The sequence below is a fragment of the Hyperolius riggenbachi genome, chromosome 5 (genome assembly GCF_040937935.1).
Source record: "Hyperolius riggenbachi isolate aHypRig1 chromosome 5, aHypRig1.pri, whole genome shotgun sequence".
NCBI classification, from domain to species: Eukaryota; Metazoa; Chordata; class Amphibia; order Anura; family Hyperoliidae; genus Hyperolius; species Hyperolius riggenbachi.
Window position 1 is genome coordinate 351,075,174 of NC_090650.1, and position 22,619 is coordinate 351,097,792.

The following is a 22,619-nucleotide window of genomic DNA, read 5'->3' on the forward strand; positions in this document are numbered from 1 at the left end:
GCCATCTCACCGGTCTATTTTCTTCTGATAGCCCCTAAGTGCAGTATGCCTACTATAGTTTTGCAAAATAAAACATTTCTATGGGAAATAAACCATACTCCATGCGTGCTGTCAATATGTCCCCTTCAGTGTGCAGTGGCAGCTGCTAATGAGTGGCTACTGCTGCCATAGTGCCAAATATCAATAATTTTTGGTCTCTCTTCTAATTTAAATTTCCACTTGATTTATTTTTTTCCTCTACGACTATTTTTCATTAAAGTTATTCTTTAAGTTTGTACCCTTTCCAGTCTCCTATCACATCCCAGAAACAGATTGGTAGATTAACTGACTAACCCCCAGACTGGCCCTATAGCGTAGTATGGGCATTAGACTGTGAGTTCCACTGAGGTAAAGTTAATGACACAAATTGTTCAATGTACTGTGCAAAGTGCTGTGGAAAATGTCAGTGCTACATAAACGCATAATAAAAATATCAGTAACATAATTAATACAAAATTATTACACACTGTACAAAAAATTGAACTGTACATTCACAAACGTCCACCAGTAATCACTTACAGTGGACCTGAACTCAAATTAAATGCATATTCAACAAACACCCCCCATCCCTCCAAGTACATTGCTGAAAATCATAAGCCATGTCCCCTTCTGATAGTCTACTCTGCCTCTGGGAGCATCTAACTGTCACATGTAACCAAGCTATTCTGGGTCCTGTGCCTCCCCTACCCAGAGGGATAAGTGATGCCCTAGTGACCATTCAGCCCAAGAGTAGCGAATTCCCTTATGGTGTCATCACTGAAGTATGGGGGGTGCTTAAAGGGTCACTTAAGACAACAAGCAAAAATGAGTTTTACTCACCTGGGGCTTCTACCAGCCCCCTGCAGCTGTCTGGTGCCCACACAGTCTCGCTCCGATGCTCCTATCCCCCGCCGGCAGCCACTTCCGTTTTCGGTGACAGGCCTGGGAACGCGATTCTTCTCATTCCTGGCCGCAATAGCGCCCTCTATACTGCTATTGCAGCCAGAATCACTCGCGTTCCCAGGCCTGTCGGGCCTGTCACCGAAAATGGAAGTGGCTGCCGGCGAGGGACAGGAGCATCGGAGCGAGACTGCGTGGGCACCGGACAGCTGCAGGGGGCTGGTAGAAGCCCCAGGTGAGTAAAACTCATTTTTTCTTGTTGCCTTAAGTGTCCCTTTAAGGTATATTGTATTGTACATTTGTAGAATGTAGATTTATGCTTTAGGTCAGCAGCTTGGGGCGGTCTACTGTGCAGAAAAGCATTCAGTAATGGTTCACATCGGTTCCCGTTCCATCTGGAGCCACTGGTTGATACGAAACCACGCAAACGAACCCAACTTTGGAAGCTACGTTTAGCATCCAAGACAAGACAAGGGGATCTACCGCCACTATTACCATATTTTAAAAACCTCTTACATTCATTTGAATAGTACGGCGGTAGATCCCAAAAAATGCCTTCTATGGCTGCCAAAAATGTCGTGTTTACCACCTGTGTGACCCAGCCCTTAAATGGTCTATAATTTCAGCTGTAAACAGAACCTGTTTACAGACATTTTCGTAATAACAACTAGATACTTATTTTGTTTACCTTAAAGGAATACTGTAGGGGTGTCAGGGGAAAATGAGTTGAACTTACCCGGGGCTTCTAATGGTCCCCCGCAGACATCCTGTGCCCGCGCAGCCACTAACCGATGCTCTGGCCCCGCCTTCGGTTCACTTCTGGAATGTCAGACTTTAAAGTCTGAAATCCATTGTGCCTGCGTTGGCTTGTCCTTGCTCCCGCTGATGCCCCCAGGAGTGTATTGCACATTCCCAGTATGGTCTGTGCCTGTGCAGTATGCTCCTAGTGACATCAGCGGGAGCGAGGACACAGCAACGCAGGTGCAGTGGTTTTCAGACTTTAAAGTCTGAAATTCCAGAAGTGAACAAGAGGTGGGGACCGGAGCATCTGTGAGTGGCTGCGCGGGCACTGGATGTCTGCGGGGGACCATTAGAAGCCCCGGGTAAGTTCAACTCATTTTCCCCCGACCCCCCTATAGTATCCTTTAAAGGGGCACTATGGCGAAAAATTTTAAAATATGTGCAAACATAGACAAATAAGAAGTACGTTTTTTTCCAGAGTAAAATGAGCCATAAATGACTTTTCTCCTATGTTGCTGTCACTTACAGTAGGTAGTAGAAATCTTACAGAAGATTTCAACAGGTTTTGGACTAGTCCATTTCTCTTTGTTTTATAATTCAAACCACACTGGTCCTTTCTTTCCTGTTTCATGTTCCTTCATATTAACATTTAAAGGGACTCCGAGCTCACGAAAAAAAGAAAAGTTGTACTCACCAGGGGCTTTCTCCAGCCCAGTGCTGGTCGGGAGGTCCCACGCCGGCGTCCTGGCTCCTCTCCTTCTCCCCGCTCCGGTATAGCTGACAGGCCGCAGCCCGGGCGACACTCGGTGGAGTGTCGGGCTGCAGCTTCCGCGTATGACGCGGATTACGTCACACGCCGGCCGCCTCGCGTCATCACGGCGGCCGGCGTGAAAGTACTGCGCATGCGCGCTTTAATCGCGCATGCGCAGTACTTTCACGCCGGCCGCCGTGATGACGCGAGGCGGCCGGCGTGTGACGTAATCCGCGTCATACGCGGAAGCTGCAGCCCGACACTCCACCGAGTGTCGCCCGGGCTGCGGCCTGTCAGCTATACCGGAGCGGGGAGAAGGAGAGGAGCCAGGACGCCGGCGTGGGACCTCCCGACCAGCACTGGGCTGGAGAAAGCCCCTGGTGAGTACAACTTTTCTTTTTTTCGTGAGCTCGGAGTCCCTTTAAAATAAGAAATATATCAATTTAAGGGATGGAAATTAAGTTTAGAGTCCATTAGACACATTTTTTTCAGTAGATAAAGTTGGGAGCTATGCCTGCTTTGTGGCCTGTCAGGGCCCTCCTGGTCTGCCAGGCTGCTTCTGTGCTAATGCCCTGCCCTCTGCTCTGAGGGCAGGAAGGTCTATGAGAGAGGAAGGTGGGTTGCACAGAGCACTAAGACACAGAAGTTCAGGATGGACCCAGGGGCGTAGCAATAGGGGTTGCAGAGGTAGCGACCGCATCGGGGCCCTTGGGCCAGAGGGGCCCCATGGGGCCCTTCCTCAACCAAAGCATTAGCTGTTTATTGGTCCTGTGGTGGTAATAATCACCTCTATAGATGCTTTGAATCGTAGTAATCATTAACAAACTGTTCCCCATCCGATTCTTGCACCTCTAATACTATGTATGACCAAGGCAGGTTTTGTTGCGCCGTATCAAGTGTTATATATAGAGTGCTGGGAGGGGCCCCATGTAAAACTCGCACCGGGGCCCATAGCTCCAAAGCTACGCCACTGGATGGACCTCAGCATCCAAGCCAGAGGTGGTGGGTGGGGTCAGGAAGAAAGGAATCTTTGCAGCAGTAAGTAGAGAGTCTATAATGTAAACATCACATCCACCTTCCTCCAGCACTAGCACCACATTTTGGTACTGTTCATGCATTATAAACAAGGCATGCTCTATTTCACTTTAAATTAACAATTAATTAGTGAAAATACTGTAATGAATACAAATTTCTTTTTTTTTTTTTTTTTATACAGTATTCAGTTATAAATTCAGTGTTTATCCATTGTAACATCTTCCCTTAGCCTGATTTACATTCTGAAATGTATCATGGGGCAACCTCTTTAGTACTGGCAGGTGGTCTCTGCGGAATGTTTGTTTACTGAGATATCCATAAGCCAGTACAAAATATACCTGGTTTCCCAGAATGGTCTGGGGATGAGAATTCTGCATAGCTAATCAGTCTAGGGCTAGGCTAAACATTACTGGGAGGGTGGAGCTGCATTTAGTATACAGCTATAGGACATTTGATGATGCTGAAACAATGAACGATATTGTAAAAGTGGATATCCTGAATCATTTACAGCATTTTACTCTACAGGGCCTCTTTAACTGGAATTGTTTCTATTCACAAAAAGTAAATTCCTCAGAATCAAATCAATATGTTTTAAAGTGAGTGAATAACTTTAGATTTGTTATCCTTTTAAAGGTCGTTTTTCAGAGTCTGATGGGAAAATAAAAATCAGATACTCACTCAAGGAGTGGGAAGGCTCTGGGTCCTTAGAGCCTTCAGATTCTCCTCCTGGTCTCCGCGTTCCCCCGCAGGCAGCCCCGTTAGCAGTCCACAACCGTTAAATTGTGGGCTGCTCTCTTCCGCCTTGAGTGAGCTTCAGCAGTCTTCAGAAGCACTCAGGCTTCCGAAGACAGGCCGCTCCATACTGCACACGTGCGAGCGCCCTCTCTCGTGCAGTACAGAGCCGCCGGTCTTTGGGGGTCCGGGTGCTTCCGAAGGCTGTCGAAGTCTCCCGCAGCGGGAAATTCAAACCGTGGATTCTATGGGGGAATGAGGAGACTGGGAAGGCTCTATAGGACCAAGAGCCTTCCCTCTCTCCTCAGGTGAGTATCTGTTTTTTTATTTTTAATTATGCTTCAGACTTCCTTTAAAAATAATAATTTAAGATTATTGTGTTAAAATCTGTCTCTGTGTGACCAGCATTCGTCAAGGTATTCAGATATAAGCAGCAATTAGATTTAAAATGATTACAGTACTAGCAATTCCTACTGCTGTCAACTATTAAAATGCCCCATGCTGAAGGCCAGATTGAATTAACATAGAACACAGCTTTTACTAAAAAGAGGAGTCAGAATTCACCTTTCATTCATCTATACAGGGGCGTAGCAATAGGGGTTGCAGAGGTAGCCACCGCATCGGGGCCCTTGGGCCAGAGGGGCCCCGAAGGGCCCTCCCTCAACTACAGTATTAGCTTTCTATTGGTCCTGTGCTCGTAATAATCACTTCTATAGATACTTTGAATAGTGGTAATTATTAACAAACTGTTCCCCATCCCCTTCTTGCACCTCTGACACTGTAGTTGCCATTGGCAGGTTTTGGTGCACCGGATCAATTGCTTTGTATAGAGTGCTTGGGGGGCCCCATTGTAAAACTTGCATCGGGGCCCACAGCTCCTTAGCTATGCCACTGCATCTATACAAATTATTTATGCAGTAGTCCAAATTTTCCAGTACACTATCTACTGGCTGGCTTTATCAGTGCCAGTATATGTAAATCTGCCTGACACTAGGAACTCTTTTTGAACTGGTCCCTAGCTCTATGTTGTTTATTTCCAAATGAAAGTTGAATTTTTTGAAAAAAATATTCTTTAATTCTTTTTAGGACAACTTAAAATATTATATTACAAATAAATGTCTCACTTTTTCCTATGATGCTCCATCTGCTGGTTTGCTTCTTCCTTTGTGAGTAGTAGATTTTTTTTGCTTTACTGCTGTGAATTCTCTAAAATTGCAGCGATCCTGTTGTTATCACAGAATTCTCAGTCAAACCAGCAGGTGGAGCTCTAAGCAATCCTCAGTATTTATTTGTGATATTTAAAGCAGTAATGAAGAGATCTAAAAAAAAAAAAATGAGATGACTTGCCTATTGAAAGAAAAGGCTTTGGATGTCATAGAGCCTTCATGGCTCTCGCTAAGTCCCGTTGTTCTATTGCTGTCCTCTGTGAAGTTCTTCGACCAGCTTCAGTGTTCTCCTCAGAATTTTTTTCTTGCCGGGTGGAATGAAAAAGTAGCCAGGTGGGGCAAGATGAGAGAATGCAGGGCCGGTGCTTCTGTGCGCAACTCTGCTTATAGTATAGGAGGAGGTGAGCCGATGACAGCCGGGTGCTTACCAAAACTAGTCAGGTGGAGCACCCAGCTAAAAGAGCCTGGGGAGAACACTGCAGCTTGGCGTCCCCAAGTAGTTCCAAAGACAAGCGTACTGTGACTGAACGTGGAAGTCCGGGCTCACACATGCACAGTACAGAGGCAAGTGCTTTCGAAGCCTGCAAAGGAGTCCCAAAGGCAAGGAAATTCAATGAGGGACATCGGTGGAACAAGGGGGGGACAGAGAGAAAAACAGGAAGGCTCTATAAGATCCAAATTAGGTAACTTTTTAAGATCACTTCAGTAGTGCTTCAGTAACTTTCTGATTAAAAAGTCTTAGTGCTTGATTCACAAACCCGTGCTAACAGTTAACATGGGTGTGCTAAACAGTTAGCACGTGAAGTGCCGCTCGTGGACTTTGCGCGCACAAAAGTCTGTGAGCGGCACTTCACGTGCTATCTATTTAGCACACCCGTGCCAACAGTTAGCACAGGTTTGTGAATCAAGCCCTTAGTACTAAATTGAATATAAAAACAAAGCAAATATAAAAAAAACAGCTTTACATTGCCTTTAAAGAGAATCTGTACTCTAATATTCTTACAATAAAAAGCATACCATTCTATTCATTATTTTCTCCTGGGCCCCTCTGTGCTGTTTCTGCCACTCTCTGCTGCAATCCTGGCTTGTAATTAACAGTTTTAGGCAGTGTTTACAAACAAACTAACCAGCTTCTAATAGGCTCAGCTAAGCATAGTGTATGAGTCATTCAGAGTATGCAGGGGGCCTGCAGAGGGTGTGTATCGCTTCTACCAATCACAAGCAGCCCTGCACATTCCACACAATCAAGCTTTAGCCCAACAAACAGGACAGAGGAAAGATACATTGATTTATTACAGAGACAGTGCAGTTAGGAAAGACTGCAGTAAGCCAGAGCAGATTAGAACAGGCATAGGAACTTATAGGATAGAAGAACTAAGGCTGAAAAATTTGTTACAGAGTCTCTTTAAGACCCGCCTCTTTAAATTATTTTCTAGTAAAACCAGGAATGTATTTCAAGGAACAGCCATGTAATGCGATTACAGTAACTTAAAATCCACTATTATAACTACAAATAAAAGAATTGTTGCTTCTTTAAAAGATACTCAAAGAGTTTACGCATCTGTCATCCAATACATTTGATTTTACAGACTGACAGATAAGGGCAATCATTGAGAAAATATGATTCTGGCATCCTCAAATTACACCAGCTTCTCAAATGTGTGGGACATTATTTAACAGTAATCACCCACACTTGAATTAGATCCCCCATCTGCAGGCACGGCTCTGCATATGCCTTCTGATAGATTAGTAATCAAAAAGGTCAAGTGTTACTTTCTTTTACGTGAAAAGGGTCTGCATCTAAGAAACCCTTCAAGGAGTATAGGGACTAGGTTACAGGCACTATAAATGGAGCTGCTGCTAATGGTTCGATTGCATCATCCTGTTATTTAGACTGCAAAGTGTCAGGCACAGACTGGATCACTCTGTAAAAACTACAGCCTGTAGTAATGACATTCTGAGTAACAGGACGTGGTCTGTGTCTGGCTCCTAAGCAGATATATTTTCTTTCATCAGCTAATCAGGGAGCTTATACTCAGATAAAAACAAACTTTGCAACTAATTACCTACACATATCTTAGACAAACATTTTTTGCCTGAATTGGGCTCCAAAAGGGAAAAAATAGGGTACATTTAGCTACACCTCTAATTCACAAAAACTATTCCATAACAGTTTTCTGGAGGCAAAACTGTGGCAATCCCACTAAATATGGAGGTAGTTTAGAATATAGACAGCGTACAGACGTACTAGCATTATAGGTCACAGTGCATAGCCAAGGTTTCATTGGGAACAGCCTGTCAGACTGTACACCTTGTGTATGGCCATCTAGATCACATAGCAATGAAGGAAATATGATTCAAGTATGAACCAATATGTATACTCACAGGTAAACCCGTAAAATCCTTCCATATTCCATATTATATATATTGCTTTTGTATCTGCATGATACCTGTTAATAGTCATTCCATAATTAGAGCTCTGCACTAGAGCTGATTTAATACTACATTACCAATCAGTAAGAAAGGAACTTATTGCCATAGCATAGGCTCTGTTATACGAAAGTGCATTATCCAGAGGAAAGAGGCTTGTCATGGGCTTTCTGATATACTGAGAAGGTAACCCTCCGATCTCATGATGTATTCAGTCCATTCCTGGCAGAGATCGTTTATTGGAGGTCCTATTCCACCATATTCAGGGGGGAGAATATTCTCGGAAAAGTGTTGGTGTAGAGTTGGTGTAAAGTTGCTCCCATGCATGTGAACCTACAATAAAAAAAAAACCACATATACTGTCAGACTTTATATTAACGCAGCAGGGACAGTCACACTTTCCCAGGAAAAAAAAAACACATATATATAAGTAGATAGATATTTTCTCTATTATACTGTCTACATTTTGATTTCAGTTAATTTTATATAGTAAATAAAGAGAAAACTGTCTCAGACATTTTTCCACTTTACAGCCTCTCACTGAAGCCAATCCCAATGTCATTTCCTTTTTTTTTTTCGCTTATAAACTGCACTGTTATATCTAGCTTGCATTGTAAACACATGTAAGAACAGCATAGATTGTATTTCAGCAGCTTCTGCAGAGTAGTGAAGTGTATTTCCCTTCTCAACCTCATGTCACCATGAACTACCCTCGGCCAATCAGAAGCAGGAATGCAGGAGGGGAGAGAACAAGCTTGCCTCTCCCCTTCAGCAGACATTTATGATTATAATGGAATGCTTGCAATGCAGACTGCATGTAGACTACATAATAAACACACAGAAGTGGGTAAATGGAATTTTGATTTGTGGATGACTATTCTGCTTTTAAGGGTTGTGGCTTATTTCCATGAGGGCTGTGGGCTTGTAGGTTTGAAGCAATGACATCACACTTGAATGTGCTCAGTACGGAGCCAATGACTTTGAGGACTGAATGACTTATAAGGGCTCCCAGAGGTAGTTAATTTGGGGGTGACAGTGATGGAACCAAGACACTGAGGGAAAAGTGGGAAACGATAAATAATTGTAAAACTTGGAGGAATTTTTCATTTGGAAAGTAAAATGGATATTTACTGTGGTTATTTTCATTGATATTTATCTAACATATGAAATAGATGTAAAATATTAAGTTTCTCCCAAAGGTGCAAAAAGAAACATAAAACTAAAAAAGGCCTACACAACTCTCTCATGCCATCGTGCATATTATCATAAAGTGTGGTACTGAACGACAGTACACCATGCCGTCAAGAATAGACCTGGGATATTAATGGTGTGTGTCAACTGCCAATCTAGCTCAGCCTCAGTAGTGCATCCACTGTATGGCCCTGAACATGTATTGAGAGGCGCCCCGAACACGGCTGTTAGATTGCATTAGCACTTTATTTGGCCTGAGGAAGTGCGTGAGATCCCACAAAACGCGTTGCCTGTGCTTGTTAATAAATATTTTCTACTCAAGTGAGTTGTCTTCTATGAGGTAAGCCACCTCAAGCTTTAGTTTTAAGTGTGTTTTTAAACTTTTTATACTTCACTGGGTGCCTCTTTACCCCTTTCTACGTATAGCACAAAACACTTGACCTACATGTAGAATAATAAGAAATATGTATAGCATCATTAATAACTCTGAATGTTCAGAAATAACACCAAATGTCCATAAATACACAGAAAATCCACAATATTAAAGCACACCTGAAGTGAGAGGGATATGGAGACTGAGATATTTATTTCCTTTTAAAAAATGCTGATTGCCTGTCTATCTTTCTTATCCTCTGCCACTAATGACCCTGAACAATCATACAGATCAATTGTATCTGTCTGAAGTCTGGCTAGATTAGCCCCATGCTTGTTTCATTTGTGTGAATCAGACACTACTGCAGCCAAAAAAACCTGCAGGACTGCCAGGCAACTGGCATTGTTAAAAGGAAATAAATATGGCAGCATCCATATCCCTCTCAGTTCAGGTGTACTTCACATCCACTTAAAGAAAAAAAAGATAAAGTGAATATGTTTATCACATTACATCACCACCTGTAAAGCAGAGGAATACACTAATCAGCAAAGCGAACGATAAAATCTTGAAAGCTATGTGTTGGAAGCAGGAAAATGGGCAGCATCTGAGCAAATCTGCCAAAGGCCAAATTGTGACGGTTAGATGCAGGGCCGGCCCGGCGCTTACATTAAGACAACGGGGAAAATTGCCCCAGGGCCACGAGCACTGCTTCGGCCCCAAGCCTCCTACTTAATTTTCTGTGGTTGCGCTGTCAAGCCCCCCCCCCCCCCACGCTGACAGAACCTCGACCTCCCCCCAATTGACCCGCGCTCTCACATATATCCGTTAGCGGGGCCCAGCCAGACAGCAGCATTTGTAGTTTACCTGTCTTGGCGGCTGTGCTGGAGCCGCTAGCCCATCTTCATTCCACTTCCTGTGTGACAGGGTGCATGTTACATATGATATAATCAGGGATGCTCATTCGGATCTCGGGTACCCGAATTAATCCGGATATCCGACCTTTTTCTATTATCCGGGTCGGATCCAGATTCCGGATAGTTCTGCAGATATCCGGATAGCTATCTGCAGATAGTTCCACCTCCGATCCGGATACCCGCGGATATCCGAATTACCCGAATCACAGATTTAAAAAAAAATGCTCCTCCTCCCCATCCCCATCCATCCTCTTATATCATCCTGTAGGGAATTGCAGTTTTTCAAACAGCTTACATACCATAGCTGGGATTAGAACCCAGGACTCAGTATGTAGTAGGTATCTGTCTTACCCACTAGACCCTCAGCCACACTACATGCTAAAGGTGGCCTAGCATCATTGTACCATACTACCATTATGATCAATTCAAGGGAGAGGAGGAGGAGGAGGAAGAGAGAGAGAGAGAGAGAGAGAGAGAGAGAGAGAGAGAGAGAGAGAGAGAGAGAGAGAATTTTAGGCTTTAGAATGAGTTTTAGATTTTCAGTTCGGGTATCCGAATCCGGCCAGATAGCATAGATAATAGAGTCGGGTATCCGAATTCTGTTCGGGTAGAAAAAAATGTCAAATTCGGATATCCGAATCGGATCCGGATAACTGGGTACCCGGATCCGGATTCGGGCGGGTAGTAAAAAGTACTACCCGAGCATCCCTGGATATAATGCGCCGGGTCACACAGGAAGTAGAATAAAGATGTGCAAGTGGCTCCAGCACAGCAGCCGAGTAAGGTAAACTACAATTGCTGCTGTTGTGCTGTGGCCCACTAACGGTTATATTTGACAGTGCGGGGGTGGTCGGGTCGGCATTTGGGCAGTGGCTAAATTAAGTTTTTCTGGAGGATGAGGGACCCAGGTCACCTTTACCCTGGGGCCCCATTGGAGGTTAAAGGGGTTCTAGTTAGACAGAGCATCTTCAGAACGACAAGTCTCATTTGGTTTCCCATGTAGACTTGATTTGATGAATCACATTTTCTTTAGCCTCTAAATTTTCTGTGAGATGTGCTGATTACTTATGTCAAAGGATCTACTGCTACAGGACACCCTTAGAGGTCTACAAAATTCCTGCATTAGCAGGTCAGAGTTTTCTTGGCAGAAGAAGGAGGACCTTCAAAGTCTAACCCTTTAGGGACCGGATGGTTATGTCCTCTTAAAGTGTTCCCGAAGCGGCGCAGGAGGGGGCAGATGGAACATGCCTCTGTGTCCAGTATGCACTGCTCTCTGCCCCTCCACCCCACCCGCACCAGAGAGAGGCACTGCTGCACAAATGCCCACTCTGGGCTTCCCTAGCTCTCATTGGGCAGCTCTGCCTCTCACTGTCGCTCCCCTGCCTCCCTGCTCTGGACTGAGACACAGGCGCCACTGAAACGGAAATGACAGGATTTCTGGTCACAGGAGTGGCAGAGAGTGTTGGTAATTGAGGCTACCTGATCCGACTAGCCCCCCAGATCAGGTAGCATTTTTTTTTTCTTTACAAAAATTCCCCCCTTGCGTTCTCTTTAAAATGTACCTGAGACGAGGGGGAATAAAAGTTTTATACATACCTTGGGCTTCCTGCAGCCCCCTCCGCGCAGATCGCTCCCTCGCCGCCGTCCAAAGCCTCCTAGATGCTCCGGCAGCAGCCCCCGTTCTCCACGGCCTGTCAGTGCAGGCATAGTGTGGCCAAGCGCACAGGCGCAGAACGCTCCCTGCGAAGGTAGCACGGTGGCTTGGGCGCAGTACGTTAGACTGGCCACAGAGAACAGGGCTGCTACCGGAGCATATAGGAGGCTTTGGACCACCGCGAGGGAGCGATCTGCATGGAGGGGGCTGGAGGAAGCCCCAAGTGTGTACAATATTTTTATTCCCCCTCATCTCGGGTACACTTTAAAGGGAACCTTAATTGAGATTGATATGTATGTTTCCTTTTAAACAATACTAGTTGCTTGTCAGTCCTGCTGATCTCTTTGGCTGAATCACACACCTGAAACAAGCATGCAGCTAATCCAGTCTGACTTCAGTCAGAGCACCTGATCTGCATGCTTGTTGAGGGGCTGTGGCTAAAAGTAATAGAAAAGTTCAAAACGCTCTACCCCCCTCAGTTCCAACCGGTAGGTGCAGGATCAGGAAAGCCAAGTCAGTCCACAGATATGCACAAAAGGATCCGCAGACCAGGTACTGGTAGAAAACGCTGATGTTCTTTATTCAAAAATTCCACATGACAATAGCAATAAAACCACAAGGTTCAACTGACGCGTATCGGGCTTACAATCTGCCCTTAGTCATAGTTCCTTTTAACAATGCCATACTATGACTAAGGGCAGATTGTAAGCCCGATACGCGTCAGTTGAACCTTGTGGTTTTATTGCTATTGTCATGTGGAATTTTTGAATAAAGAACATCAGCGTTTTCTACCAGTACCTGGTCTGCGGATCCTTTTGTGCATATCTGTGGCTAAAAGTATTGGAGACACAGGATCAGCAGGAGAACCAGGTAACTGGTATTATTTTAAAAGGAACAATCCATATTCTTCTCAGTTTAGGTTCCCTTTAAGGGCCAGATCCATAATGTGGACTGGCTCACAGTAATCACGGGGTCAGGGGCCAATTTTATTCATTAAGTTATGTCATAATATGACAGCAGAGTGAATGTCCTGCAGCAATGACAGAGTGGCGAAAGGTGTGAGCAGGGAGACTGTGGGCCCTGAGTAGCTGAAAATTACGCCTAGGCAGGCAACAGCTTCCAAACAGGATGTAGATTTCAACCACTGTGGTCTAGAACCAGTTAAATTAGATTTAATGTGGTGGGCGATAAGTATATATAACTATTAGAGATGATCAATGATGGAATAATTCCATCTTGAATGCAAATTGTATGCATCTTGGAATTGGGTAAATTAAAATCAGGAGAACTTGAATTTGGCTTAATTCTAAGCTGCATACAATTTGCATTCAGTATGCATACAACCCAGAATTATTTGCATATTAAGGATACAGTATCTAAACAATCTGATGGACAAGCTATTCACTATACTCATACATGAACTGTAAATAAATAGTAGACCAGGAATGCATGCTCACCCGTTCCTTGATCTTGTCAGGTAGAAATGGCCTGATTAATGCATAGACAGGGTGAAAGTACAAAGGCTCATTAATTAGATGTATTCCTCGAACCTTAAGAGGGAAAGAGTCCTGAAAGAAACAAAGTACATAAAAGCTCAGCTCTTCATGAACACTAGATGCCCGGAGAGCCACCCTCCTTTCCTATGCAAATAGAACCCAGAAGACTTCCCCTTGGGGGTATTTATCCCTGGATCCTGAGGCTTCCCCCATGCTGCTAAAGGCCTGTACCCACTACGCAATATTCCCACTGATTTCTATGACGACTGGCTATTTTCTGAGCAGGGGGTGATCGTTTCTCGAGATATGGGTACAGGCGCGCAATCACAGGAACGCCATTTAGTGATGTATGGTGATAACAAAATCACCGCGGATCGGATCTCGACAAGTCAGCGCAAACTACCGCCATCATTTGACTTTGCGCCCGTCATGTAACATTGCATGACATCTCGCATACTCGCCAGCTGGAAAATGATTGGGGGAATGCTTTTCGTCCAGGGACATCGCTGGATCCATCTTCCTGCGTCGCTATGGTGAGTATTCAGCTTAAGCCTCGGCGATCCAGTGCTGTTAGCCCCCCAACAGCACACATATCAATATTTATAATCTGTGTTCACGCCCAGGTGCAGTAGCAGCTTTCTGATGGGTTCCGGTGGCAATAGCCAAGCCCAATTGGGTCCGCAAGTCACCTGTGCAGTAGAGCAGACCCAATTGGGCTTGGCTAGGAGCGCAGATGGTAAATATTGCCGTGTGCTGCAGCTACGCCTGCGTGCACCGGTGGATTTTTCGGGGGCTGCCAGCGCTGGATTCCTGAGGCTGAAGAGGATGGGGAAGCCTCATTAGGATCCAGAGGCTCCCCCCTCCCAAGGTAAGTACCCCCCAGGGGCTCTTTTTTTTCTTACAGATTCCCTTTAATAAGTTGACATTCACACCAGTTCAGCTCCCAAGAAATTCAATGGGCCAGGCAATAGGACAAATGGTTTTGGGAGAGAATTTCAGAGCTCCTGGGCAGCTAATAATGGCAGAGGTGATAAACAGCTTACAGAATCAGTGGAAGTGCTTTTACATAAGCTACAGTAAGGGGCCAGGGAAACTTTATTATACGTATATACAGTAAAATATCTTCATACTCATACATCATACAAAACGGTGTACTTTGTGACAAGATATACTGTACAAGATAAGATGTGATAAGATGTACTGTACAAGATATGTGATAAGATGCATTGTATAAGACACTGTTGTGAAATATCACCAGTCTCATAGAAGTATAGTATAAGTTTATTTACTGTACAGGAGACAGAAAAAAGTTCTGAGTTATAGAAATGTCAGTCCAAGGAAGGCTTGGACCAGACATATATACACTTTGGAATGAATTACAGATTAGAATAAAGCTGGCCACTAACGGTCCAATTTCTAGTGAAAAATCGTTCGAGCGATCAGAAATTCTGATCGGACGAAAAATCTTTCACTACACCATCAACTAACCAATCATTTCTTCCTATCTATCACGACCACCAGGAAAATCCAAATTTTCGTTCTACCAAAATACATTCGGGCGACATTTTTTTCACTCGTTCATAATCGATTGTGTCCACCAATGGAGATTATTTACAACCAATCCGATCAGAATTTCTGATCGCTCGAACGATTTTTCGCTAGAAATTGGACCGTTAGTGGCCAGCTTTATTCTGCCTACCTTGACTACTACTGGGTCCTAACAAATATTTATGAATTTGAATCTTGGCTCTGCCTGTTCAGTAAGCCAGCACCTATTTAACAGGAGACCTTAGGCAAGTCTCCCTAACACTGCTACTGCCTATAGAGCGCGCCCTAGTGGCTGCAGCTCTGGCGCTTTGAGTCCGCCAGGAGAAAAGTGCTATATAAGTGTTTGCCTTTGTCTTTAAGTAGTTAGTCTTCAATGATTTTATAGTTATTTGAATATACAATAGTCCCCTGTAACTCAAGGTTAGCTACTCTAATAAGATACACTGGCCCATATGCAATTAAAGGAAGCCTGAGATGGTGGGGATAGAAAAAAAATAAACTACAAAAAAATTGACTCACACACCAGCATAAAGTTAATGCAAACATTTGTATTGAAAATAAATCAATGGTGTAGCATAACATCTAAGAGAACTGATCTCCTCATTGTAGAACAGCATACACAACAATGACAATAGGTCAGAAATTGCAAGGAGTCACTGCAGGCATATAGTCATCACAGAAGCAAAATACAGATAAATATACATACCTGGGGCTTCCTCCAGTCCCTGGATTGATCCCTTGCCGTTCTCCTGCGCCACATGGATCCTCTGCTATTCAGTCCAGTAATTCTTCTAATTAGGGTGTACTGCGCATGCGCGGCCCGGGTGCACACCACCGCGCTCCCGTTACTGGCAGAGTTCTGCGCCTGCGCCAACTGACCGGACTGAAGGAATTACCAAGATGAGCCGAATAGTGGAGGATCCAGGAGGACAGCAAGGGAGCGATCAGCCTGAAGAGGACTTGGAGGAAGCCCCAGTTTTTACCCCGAGTGATATTTTTAGACTTTTAAACCACCAGCAAGCAAGAAAATACTCAAACTAATTTTTTAGGGTACTTTTTTTTTTTTTTTAACCTACTTGTTAGTACCTTTTCAATAGCAGTGCTGGAAAGTTATTTTAAATAGAAGATGAAAAATGATCTCCTAGGAGAAATCACAGGAGGAAAAGTTATTCTCCTACATTTTCTCCTTGAGGACAATTTTTCAACTTCTGTTTTAACTAACTTTTTAGCACTCTGCAACTCAAAAAGTACTTAGGCCCCATTCACACTGCACACGTTTCCAGCCGCGTTTTGGAAACGCGTGCAGGTGGCCGACACGCACGACATCAGACATTGCATAGAGTGCAATGTCTGATGTTCACACTGCATGCGTTCCGGACCTGTGCGGTCCGGGAACGCATGCTGCAGGCATTTTTTTGTAAAAACGCGTGGCTGTCCCATTTACTTTTCAGTGATGGGATCAGCCACGCAACGCACACAAACGCGGATGGTGTGCGTTCGTACGCGTTGCGTTCTGCGTGCGTGCCCGTCCGCGTTTGTGATGTGAACGGGGCCTTAGAAGTAGGTGAAAAAGTACTGCCAAAATTATTCTGAGTATTGTTTTGTTTGCTGGTGGCTTAAAAGGCATTTTATTGAAAAGATGTGAAAATGTCACTTAGGAGAAAAGGTGAATTGCATATGGTCTACTGTGTTGTCTGTTATCTACAGCATAGCTCCCCAACCCTGTCCTCAAGGTCCACCAACAGTAAATGTTTTGCAGAAAACCACAAACATGCACAGGTGAGGTAATTAGTGTTTCAGCAGAACTGATTAACTACCTCTGTGGATTTCCACAAAACATGCACTGTTGGTGGGCCTCGAGGACAGGGTGGGGGAACAATGATCTACGAGACAGCAAAAACAACCCTAAGCTGCACATTCCATTCCCTTGAAGACCATGAGAATCTTTGGGTATCTTTGAGTATTTGGGCATCTCTCACAATCACTGTATTTGTTTAGTTCAATACTGAACCATCAGTATAGAAGGGGTCACCTAGTTTTACACAACTATTAGTAAATGAATTACATTTTTATCATTATAATTGTATACCGGTCCTAAATGTATGTTTTTTATTATTATTTATATTGTTAAGACACAATTACACAATAGATTACAGCAAACAACGGTATGTATAAGTAACTTTAGTACACTAGGAACAAAAAGAAACAACCCTGGGCAGAACATACTGTACATATTGAGAGCTTATGAGAGCCAATACGCATGCTATCACCACAGAAACATACAGTATATTTCTCAGAATTGAAAGTATTGCTGATAGGCCTGATACTATAAAAAGCTAATAAAAGTAGCTACACTGAGAACTTTATTTGCCAAATGATCTATTGGATATACAGAATAAACATCAGAAACAATAGAACATAGATTGCCTTCTGTTCTAGTCTTTCAAAAGAACCATGTTAGCACTTCCTGCTAAAGACCTATGGTAATTCCCCAGCTAGGCTTAGGCCATTAAAGTGAATGTGTACCAGTTTAAAAATAAAAAAGTCAGATACTCACCTAAGGAGAGGGAAGACTCGGTCCTAATAAGACTTCCCTCTCCTCTCACGGTGCCCGGTCCCACGCAGGATGCCAAGTAGCAGTATTCGACCAGTTCGGTCAAATACTGCCACTTCCGCCACCGAAGGGAGGTTTCGGAAGCCTTCGGGAGCACTCGGGCTTAACTTTTGGATTGCCTGGTTAGCATCCTCATTACTTGTTTACCAGATAAAAATAAAGAATCAATTTTTTTTTTATGCCCGACAGTTACACTATAAGGCTGAGTTCCCACTTGAGAAGAAAAATAAATTTTTTTGTCCGTTCTCCACTCATTGCTAAACTGACAGTGAACAGCTCCTATTTTATAAATAAGAGCCAATCACACTTGTCACTCTACAACGGATTTGTTGCGGTAAGCGGACCGCACTTCTGTGCAGCTCGCGATAATCTCGGGCAGGTGGATTCATTCCTCCATATAGCCTATGGCCACTGCTTGGTCCCTGCACACAGGACAGAAGCATGGGACTCTCCTTTGGGCTGCAAAAGACCAATGTGAATCCTCAGCCACAGGGAGAATTCTCATTGGTTCATGGTGGCCCAATGAAAATTCTCTCTGCTGCTAGGGAGAATTGGTCTAATGCAGTCTATGGAGAGCCCCATGCTCCTGCTAGCCTCTGCGCTGGGTACAGAGGAACCGAGTGGTGATGATTGGTGGCAGGACACAGAAGTGACAATTGCTTCAGACAGGTGCGGAGTGGATGGCACAGAGCAGATGCAAAATGTACGGAGTGCATCCGCTAGGCTTACTGTGTCCATTTTGCATCAGCTCAAGTGGGAACCAAGCCTAAATCCACTGTTGTCCCTCAGTTGCTGTCCAGGACTTCTAATTTTTATATTTAAGCTACAAAGTCCCAAGGAAGAAAATGAGCAAAAACTCTACAGCTAAGACACAAACAGCAAGTGAGCTGCAGAGTGGGGAAAAGTAAGATTAGTTTTTATTACTGTCCCTTATTTCCTGTCCCAGGATTACAAGTTATCATGTTGAAGGTTCCAGAGACAGGAAGTAATAAAAATATACACAAATGGGACAAAGGACAGCATTTAAAAGAAGACAAAAATATTCTAACCCATTCCACACTGTTTAAACTACAATATAAATATATTCTAGAATTGGGCTTTAAAAAAAGTCAACAGTGTACTAATGATAGTTGAAATGTGAACCAAGTGATGTCAAGGCCAGAGTAGAAAGGTGTATGTACTGAAGGTTGTTACACTTCAATTATATATAAGTATGTTATGGTCATAGAGGATAGTCTTCCCCTCTTGTAAGTCTACACTTCTTTGGGCTGTGCTGCCTTCTCCTGTTATTTCATGTATTTTGTATGCAGTAATGTAATCCTCTTACGACTCTGTTACAAGTGCCAATTTCTGATACTAGGACTGAGTGACTGAGAGCTGCCACTTAGTGAATGTCAATCACTGGTCATGTGTAGGGAGGGAAAAGCTTCAGTTATACACCAAAATCACCACATCTCTGTGTAACCCACCTAGCTAGGGGCAGAAAGAAAATTATCAATACACAGTGTTAGGAGCTCAATGCAAAGTGCAACCTCAGGTAAACTACTACAGCACTTAAAAAAAGAGAGTCTGAAGCGAGAATAGATCTCGCTTCAGACCTCATAGCTAGCAGGGGCATGCGTGCCCCTGCTAAAACGCCGCTATAGCGCGGCTTAACGGGGGTCCCTGTCCCCCCAAACCCCCTCCGAGCAGCGGGGGAGCGCTTCCTGGTTGGGGCAGGGCTAACCGCCGCAGCCCTGCCCCATGCGCGTCTGTCAGACGCGTACCTCCGCCTCTCCCCCGCCCCTCTCAGTCTTCCTTCACTGAGAGGGGCGGGGGAGAGGCGGCGATGCGCGTCTGATAGACGCGACTGGAGGCAGGGCTGCAGCCGTTAGCCCTGCCTCCAGGAAGATCAGCTCCAGCGACCTTTTTCCGACCCAGGTTTGCGGGGGGTGGGTTGGGGGTGAAGGGACCCCCGTTAAGCCGCGGGATAGCGGCGTTTTAGCAGGGGCACACGTGCCCCTGCTATATATAAGACCTGAAGCGAGATTTAGTCTCGCTTCAGTGTCTCTTTAAGGTGGCTATACATATAGCGATTTTTAGGTCTAATCGACCAACTGATTCGATAGTTTTATTGAATCAGATAAATATCGATTGATTTTGGAAACTCCATGCAATATAGGGACGAGCGACGAAAATGATGGAACCGCCGGCTGCTAGCCCCCCCCCCCCCCCCCCACCCTGGCGTTCTATTAAGATCTCCAGGGTCGCTGCACAGCAGTTTTTTTGTAAAAAAAATGTTTAAATCATGTAGCTAGCCTAATGCTAGCTACATGATTCCCCTCTCCCTGCCGAATCCCTCCCACCCTTCGATCGCCGCCGGCGATCAAACCCACCAGGAAATCCCGTTCTGAGCGGGATTTCCTTTAGGGCTTCCCCATCGCCATGGTGACGAACGGAATGACGTCATCGACGTCGTGACGTCACAGGGAGTCCCAATCCATCCCTCAGCGCTGCCTGGCACTGATTGGCCAGGCTGCGCACGGGGTCTCGGGGGCCCTGTTACGCGGCGGGTAGCGGCGCATCGGCGGCGATCGTCCCCAACATGCAGCTAGCAAGTGCTAGGTGCATGTTTAAAAAAAAACAAAAACAAAAAAAAAACGGTGAGCTGAGCTTGTCCATACCGCCAAGGAGGTTAATGTTCCCATAAATTAAAATCTCTCACCTGTCCGGACACCACAGGTGTCCAACTGCTCCTGCTTCCTCCATTCGTATCCCATGTGGCCTCTGTATATAGCACTGGTGCCTGTGTGACGTCGTACATGCGCCATGTGCTATATGCGGCAGCCACTCTCTCTACCTAAATCACCAATCTTTGTCCTGATGGAGAGGGTGGTACCTTTTCACTTGAGTTTACTCCTAAGAGATCATTTTTCATCTTCTGTTTCAAATAACTTTTTAGCACTTCGCAATTGAAAAAGTACCAAAGAAGTATGAAAAAAGTACTCTCACACTTATTTTGAGTATTGTCTTGCTTGCTGTTGGTTTAACTACTAAACGACCGCGTCACGCCAATGGGTGTGACTGCGGCGGTAGCCCCAGGACCGCTCCGCCTTCAGACTCCCAGCGGCGATCGCCGATCGGAGACTGTTAGACGGTGAAAATGCTGTCTGTTAAGTTAGTACAGCGCTGCAATCTAAAGCAGCACTGTACTGGGTACAGCCATGTGACACGGCTGTTGGGTACAGCCAAGTGACACGGCTGTCCCACTGGGGCACAAGCGAGCGATCGTCTCTCATAAGCTGAAACCTATGACAGCTGATCGCCGTGATTGGCTGGCTGGGGGGAGGGGGGGAAACAAAATAGATAAATAAATAAGCACATTTAATTAAAAAAAAAAATATTTCTGGAAAAAAATTTAAATAAACACTGGGTGGTCGGAGGGGATTGGGGGGGTTTGGGGGGGAGCTTGGACCATCAGACCCCATCAACAGACAGCTCTGTTGGTGGGGAGAATCACTTGTGCGTTGTGTTGTGTGGCCCTGCAGCGAGGCCTTAAAGCTGCAGTGGCCAATTAAGCAAAACATGGCCTGGTATTCAGGTGGGTTTAGCACTGTGGTCCTCAAGTGGTTAAAAGGCATTGTAACGGCAAAGTGTGAAAATACTACCTAGGAGAAAACCCAAGAGAAAATATTCTATCCTGTGGGTCATATCTCATTCTAGGTGATACGTAGCTTTCAAAATGCATTTAATAGAAGTTGATGATGAATTTTGCATATATTTTGTTAACTATTCTCATGGAAAAAAGACACATAATAATGATAATATACAATGAATAAGTAGAATGTTGTACAGTGTTAGCCATTGGTAACACACGATACGTTTTTACGTTCGATAGATGCGTTCGATTGATAATTTCCGTCATGTCCGATGTTACTTTTGATCATTTTACTGCTCTATTTCTCATAGAAGTGAATGGAAATTGATAAGAAAAGAGAAATCGAGCGGAAAAAAACGCATCGTGTGTACCTAGCATGAGAGGTAAAAAAAAGTAAGCTTTCGGCTAATTAGAAACCTAATTAAAATTAATTAGAAGCTAATTAACTAATTAGCAGCCTGTTTTTCGACTTCTTTAGACTTTGTTCCTGTGTACCGACAAGCTGTAAGAACACACAGCTTATATACAATGGCCATTCAAACATGTATTTATGTTTGGATAATGTCCAGTGTATATAGACTGTGTGTTCTCACATCTTGTCAGTATGCAGTAACAAAGTCTGAAGAAGGCTTATTAGCCAAAAGCTTACTTTTTTTTAGTCAATCAATGGTATCATCCTCATTCAAAACTTCATATAATGGATCACTAAGTGTCCTTTCACAATATATCAGTAACTCTCAGGTATAAAAAGTAATGTCCATGTTTTCCTATGGCCCAGTTCACAATGTATGCATTTTAACTGAAAACTTTTTCACAATGTACTGCTATTGAAAGTTAAAACACATCAGTTATTCAGCGTATGGTGTAAAAGAGGCCTGAAGACTTTGTACAATTATCAGTAGAAAAGTGACAAAAATTCTTGTAGATGTTATGGTAACTTACTGTCATAACTGCAGCTATCCTTTTAGCCAAGGTTGGGGTGACCTGAAATGCATGGGCTAACCTAAAGCCTTGTAGGTCAAATATAGCCTTTACGCCATTCCGCTGTGTCTCTGCATCCTTCACTATGAGTTCTGAGGTTATCAAGCTTACTCGGAACACTTCATAGGCACCAAACAGCTTTGGGTCCCACTTATCTGAAAGAAAATGTAAGAACATCATTTCACTTGTGCTACATCAGAAGATAAACAAAACTAAGCTACTTCCTTTTTCAGCAATCAAGCCTGCTAGCTGCAGATCTCTGACCCTTATGATGAGCAAAACTAAAAACCGTATTTCACTCACGTTTGAAAAAAATGTGCAAATATTTATGGAGCTGCAAATGTCATTGAGAAAGGTTTATTTTTGTACACGGGTCTTAGAAAAAATGTAAATGCATTGGTATACAGGTCTGATAGATCCTTTGTTGCTGTACGACAT

At 44.1% G+C, this 22,619-nt stretch overlaps 1 protein-coding gene across 2 annotated transcripts in view; it reads right to left on the reverse strand.

Moving 5' to 3' along the window:
- Window positions 1-6,206: 6,206 nt before the first annotated feature.
- TTPA (alpha tocopherol transfer protein) overlaps window positions 6,207-22,619 on the reverse strand; it is a 64,900-nt gene continuing 48,487 nt past the window's right edge. For both annotated transcript variants that reach the window (XM_068234791.1, XM_068234792.1), the window contains exons 3-5: window positions 22,143-22,336; window positions 13,363-13,473; window positions 6,207-8,106 (exon numbers count right to left, since the gene is read on the reverse strand). In XM_068234791.1, the coding sequence (XP_068090892.1) occupies window positions 7,933-8,106; window positions 13,363-13,473; window positions 22,143-22,336 (479 nt within the window). In that variant the 3' untranslated portion in view covers window positions 6,207-7,932. The remainder of the gene's footprint in view (window positions 8,107-13,362; window positions 13,474-22,142; window positions 22,337-22,619) is intronic.